Below are 5,918 nucleotides of genomic sequence, written 5' to 3'. Positions count from 1 at the left end.
TTGGTGCTACACCAGGTTTGCTTTAACAAGCAAGGTACCTTTGTGAACCCCATCCTACTGAGCCCAGTTGGGTGCTTTTTGTTGACTATCCCGGATGTCTGGTCCGGCTAGGGGGGGATTTTGGCGAGACGGCCTCGATTGGCTTCACCCTGGCTGCTGTGGGCAGGTATTGACTTGATTTGATAGTTTCTTTCCTATGTGGGATCTGGAGGGATGATTTTAACATCTACACCCTGTTGGACATGTGGGTGGCATTGTTTTCAGCCTCACCCGGTTTGCTTGGCCTGGATTGGCAGTTTCTTTCAACAGAATGACCTTGTTGTTGGGTCTCGATAACATGATATCCTTCTACCAGTAATTTTTCTTGAAATGCTGGCTGAAGCGGCTTATGGTGGCAGATGCTGCATAAACTTGCTTATTGGTCGGAGCGCCCTTTCGGGTTTTTGCTTGGACCGAGGGAAGTGACGCCTTAAAGACGGTTTTCACCTACCTCCTTGTTATTATGCTCTTTTGCCCCTGACCTGAAGGCCATATCTGCCTTTTTTTCCATTTTTACTCATGGAGCCCTTTCGGGTTTTCAACGTGCCCAGTTTTTTTATTTATGGAACACTCTTACTCATGCTTTCGTGACCATGCCCGTCCGTCAGTTTTACTCATGGTGTTCCCCTTTCAGGTTTACATCAGGCCCATCTCTTTTTTTTGTTTTTGTGGGGGCATGTTTATGGTCATGCCTCCTAGACCTGTGCAAAGCAGCTTAACGTCATGCGACCAGGACGTGCACTATAGTTTAACGCCAGACAACTAAACAGTTATGGAGACAAATGATAGTCTTTGGAGACCATGGAGTGAGCATGGTGGTGGTTTGACTCACTTTGGGGTTATGGCACAAGACCGTCTGGGGATGATGGATCGTGTTTGGATGAAAAGTGGATAATGGTGATCCACTAGCTGACGGTAAGTAGGAATGGTAGAATGGTTCACCGTGATTTCATGAGAGTGGGTATGACTCACTGGGGAATGTTGTGATTTTTTTGAAGGGTTATTGACGTGGACTCGTTGGGGAGGAAATAAAGATGATATGCATGCATGGACGAGCCGGTTAGGGGTGGCATGCATTGAACGTGCATGGGAGGAACACACGTGTTCGGAGGCTTGTTTAAGGTCATGCCATCGAGACCTGGGCAAAGCAGTTTAACGTCATGCGGTCAAGATGTGCACTATAGTTTAGGGTCATACAACTGAACCATTGTACGAAGCAGTTTATCGTCATGCGGTCAGCACGTGCACTATAGTTTAGGATCATACAACTAGACCGTTGTGAGAAGCATTATAATGTCATGCGGTCAGGACGTGTACTATAGTTTAGGGTCATACAACTGGACCGTTGTACGAAGCAGTTTAACGTCGTGTGGCCATGACATGCACTATAGTTTAGGGTCATACAACTGGACCGTTATGTGAAGCACTTTAATGTCATGCTGCAGGATGTACACTATAGTTTAGGGTCATACAGCCGGACCGTTGTGCAAAGCAGTTTAACGTCACACGGTCATGATGTGCACTATAGTTTAGGGTCATACAGTTGGACCATGATGGGAGTCGCCATTTATGTGGGTCACCAAATGAGGGGAAGACTCACTAGGATAAACGAAGTGGGTCAGGCTCAATGAGAATGAGCCTGTGGATAGTGGTCTGACTCACTGGGGATGAAGTGGCCGAGACTCTTTATGGGCAGTGGTTCAGATGGTGATGGTGGCTCGGTGAGGGATGGTTGACAGAATGGGACTCACTAGGGATTAAGAAGTGGGTATGACTCCCTGGGAATAAAAGATAAGGGTATGAATATGATTCCAATGGGGATGGCCAAGTGTTGAGGGTTGAACCTTGTCACTGCACATACAAACAAACTGGCTAGGGAAGGCATGCACAAAGGCACATTTAAAGGGTGTGGGTGCAGAGGCAACATGGCTGGTGGCAACATGGGAACATGCTCGCAGCGAGTTGCACGGCGGCACGATTGTGCACAGCAGAGTACACGCACGGCGGCACGATTGTGCACAGCAGAGTACACGTGCGGCGGCTAAAAATACACGCACGACAGAACGATTGTGCTCGCATAGCACGGTAGCTTTCATGCGTGGCAGTGAACATGCATGACAGCTTAGTGTGCTCGACAGCTTAGCGTGTTCGACAGCTTGGACCATTACTCGAAAGGAAGTGTGTTCATATCCGCTAGTAAGACCTTCTAAGAGCATTCCTTAGATGAAGAACTTTCTGACGGTTGGGGACATTGGAATTCATGACTCAGTTAGGTGGAATCCCGTTTGGCTTGCAGAGTCTGTTGGAAGTCATGTCTTCAAGCACAATTGTGAACTCCATGTTATTCTGTGGAAGGGCACCTATTGCAAACAAGGCATGCTCTCCATCATAGGTCAGTTCCTTGCTAGAGAAGTCTTCTTTGTATGTTTGATATACTCGATCTAAAACCCTTCTCCATTCCTCCGATGCAAGAGCAACACTAGTGATCAACTGCGCTCTTTTCCTTAGATACAAGAGAAACATTGATAATCCCACGCATTTCATAGAGTTGAATTTTGAGATTTCGCATTTGTTGTGAAAAGTTGTATTTGTAACTTGCGGCTTCTCTTTAATGAAAATTTTTTGCTTGTTCACCCTGATTGTCTCCTTTTCCCTTTGTATATGGTGTGCTTTTATACACCATGACTTGAAGGCTTGTTTAAGGTCTTACCTTCGAGACCGTAAGAGTGGTGTGTGTTTAGAGTCATACACCAAGACTTGAAGGTATGTTTAGGGTCTTACCTTCGAGACCGTAAGAGAATCACGAGTAATACCTTTTCAGGTAATGTCCATTGATGGGCGGCATCGCATCCTTCCTTTCAAGATGAGTCAATATATAGGCTCCATTTGGGGACGCCTTTTTTATTACATAGGGGCCCTCCCACTTCGGTTCAAACTTTCCTTTACATTGCCCATGCATGATAATCAGTCTTTTTACTGCTAGAACAAAGTCACCACGAGTGAATGAATGGACTTTGACTGACTTGTCAAAAGCCCTTTTCATCTTCCTCTGGTGGAGTTCAAGGTTCTGCTAAGCTTCCAGTCTCTTCTCATCAAGTGCATCTAATTCTTGATAACGCAACTTGACATGTTCATCATCTATCATATCATGATGTATGGCGATGCGAAGAGATGGAAGTTGGATTTCAAGGGGCAGCACCGCTTCACTCCCACAAACTAAAGAATAGGGAGTAGAATCAGTGGCACCTCGAGCGATAAGCCCATATAGCTACGGGAAGCTTCTCATGCCAATTTTTCCTTATCTTTGACACTGATTTGCAAAGGGTCTTATTGAAAGCTTCGACTAAACCATTTGCTCGAGGATGGTACATAGTAGAGTACTTCCACTCAAAGCCAAATTGGTTATCCAAGCGGTCAATATGCTGGCTCCTAAATTGAGGCCCATTATCTGATATGATCTGATCAGGTACATCAAATAGGTAAATGATGTGATGTCACACGAAACTGGCCACTGATTCTCTAGGGACATGCTTAAGAGGGATCGCTGCAGCCCATTTGAAGAAGTAATATGTGGTAGCTAAGATGGAGGTATGGCCTAATGCTAAGGGAGGATCGATGGGTCCGACAATGTCCATACCCCATTATGAAAAGGGTCATGAAATCACCGTAGGATGCAGAGGTTCTGGTGGATGGCGAATGAGGTTTGAATATATTTGACACACTTGACACCTCTTGGCATAGGATAACGAATCTGCAACCATTGATGGCTAATAATACCCCAACCTGCATATTCGTTCATAGAGCTCAGGACTAGACTGATGAAGGCCACAAATCCCGACATGGACTTCTTCTAGTACTCGTTTCATCTCTTTTGTGTCAACACATCGGAGGAGGATGTCGTCAAAGGATTGTCGAAAGAGAGAATCTCCATCAAGAAGAGTATATTTGGTGGCCATTCTTCGTATATTGTTGCGCTCAATGCGATCGTCTGGTAGCTGACCGTGTTTAAGAAAGTTGATTATTGGTTCGCTCCAATCTTCAACTTGTTTGATCTCAACACATATTGGATCAAAAATCTCCTCTTCTTGTCTTTCAACTTTATTGTCTTGGTCCTGCTTCGCCTTCTTTTCAGCTTCGAGATTATCCTTAGCAGCAAGGAGTGCCCCAAATGGATAAGGAGGGCATTCTGGAAAAATAATCCTTTCATCATTTCGATCTAACTCCTAACCAGCTCAATGTGCCTCCACTTTGCTACCCATATATGCATTGGTTTCTTCAAGGAGATTTGAATACTGACATCGAGCTTAGCAAGGGCATCGGACTGGGAGTTTAACCTTCTGGGGATGTGCCCTAAGGAAAAGTCATTGAGGTTTGTCATCAATGTATTAGCAGTATCATTATAGGGCTTGAGACTGTCTTTCCTCACATCATATATCCCTTTGAGTTGTCGTATTACCAGCTTGGAGTCGCCAAAAATGGCTAACCGCTCCAGTTGTAGATCTAAGGCGACCTCAAGCCCTATTATGAGAGCCTGATATTCAGCCTCATTGTGCGAGGCGGCTTTTACGAGGGAGAAGGACAAGGGAATGATGCCATCTTGTGGGGTCAAGAATACTATTCCAGCACTACCTCGTTCAAACTGAAAAGCCTCATCGAAGTACATCTTCCAATTATATAATGGTTCAATGCAGAAAACTTCCTCATCGGGAAGGTCGCTTGAAAAAGAGGATCTACCGGTAGAGGGTGTGCTGCCAAGAAATCAATCAGAGCTTGGCCTTTGACGGCTTTTTGCGGCACGTACTTGATGTCGAGCTCCATTAGTAACAGTGCCCATTTAGTCAAGCATCCTGAGAGGCAAGGGTGCGTCATGAGGAACTTACTGGGGCCAGCTCTCGAGATAAGCTGCACCTCATGACTGAGGAGATAATGACGAAGCTTTTGGACTATGAAGATTAAAGCCAGACACATCTTCTCGATTGGAAGGTAACTCTTTTCAGTCCCTTGCATGTTGCGGTTGAGGTAATACAGCGCGATTTCTTTCCCTCCCTCATTGTTTTGTGTCAGGAGTGCACCAAGCGACTCGTCAAGGGCGGTATAGAATGAGGGGCCTTTCTAACACTCGTGTGGAGTGTACCAAGGGGTGTAACACATACTCTTTGATGTCATCCAAGGTGGCCTAACATGCCTCGTCTCATATGAAAGGGGAATCCTTCTTCAACAGGTGTGTAAAAGGCTTACAATGACCTGAGAGATTGGAAATGAATCTCCAAATATAAGCAATCTGGCCTTGCAGAGACCGAAGTTATCGTAGTGTTGTTGACAGTGGCATTCTTCAGATTGCCTCGATCTTGAGAAGCTCATTCTCCAATACCCGGTATCTGACAATGAACCCTAAAAATTTCCCTGAACATACGTCGAAGGCGCATTTCAAGGGGTTCATTTTGAGCTAATGAAGGCGAAATCGTTCGAACACCTTCTCAAGGTCATGCGTGTGATCCTCCTTCTTTTTGAATTTCACCACCAAATCATCCATGTAACACTCTACTTCCTTGTGGAGCATATCTCTAAATATGGTGGTCATTGCTCGCTGATACATGGTACCTGCATTCTTCAACCCAAACAGCATCATTACATAACAGAAGACCCCTTTGGAAATCAGGAAGGTGGTGGCCTCCTCATCCTCCAGTGCTATCCGTATCTAATTGTACCCTGAGTATCCATCCATGAAAGAGAAAATCTGGCAATGGGCTATGGAATTGATAGGCATTTCTGTGAAGGGCAATGGGAAGTCGTCCTTTGGACAGACAACGTTCAAGTCACAGAAGTTGATATAGACCCTGATTTGCCCATTCTTCTTCTTAACTGGTATAACATTGGCG

General features: G+C 45.3%; 1 protein-coding gene across 1 annotated transcript; it reads right to left on the bottom strand.

Annotated features, from left to right (window-relative positions):
* Positions 1-3,275: 3,275 nt before the first annotated feature.
* Positions 3,276-4,702, bottom strand: LOC148781674 (uncharacterized). The gene is made up of 3 exons (XM_088870879.1): positions 4,333-4,702; positions 3,897-4,225; positions 3,276-3,497 (listed from the first exon to the last, which is right to left on the bottom strand). The coding sequence occupies exons 1-3, from the start codon at positions 4,700-4,702 to the stop codon at positions 3,276-3,278; spliced, it is 921 nt and encodes a 306-aa protein (XP_088727005.1).
* Positions 4,703-5,918: the final 1,216 nt, after the last annotated feature.

The sequence above is a fragment of the Amborella trichopoda genome, chromosome 6, assembly GCF_054954075.1.
Source record: "Amborella trichopoda isolate Santa Cruz 75 chromosome 6, AtrichopodaSantaCruz75HAP2 v2.0, whole genome shotgun sequence".
In the NCBI taxonomy this organism is placed as follows: domain Eukaryota; kingdom Viridiplantae; phylum Streptophyta; class Magnoliopsida; order Amborellales; family Amborellaceae; genus Amborella; species Amborella trichopoda.
This window is presented reverse-complemented; position numbering and strand designations above follow the sequence as displayed.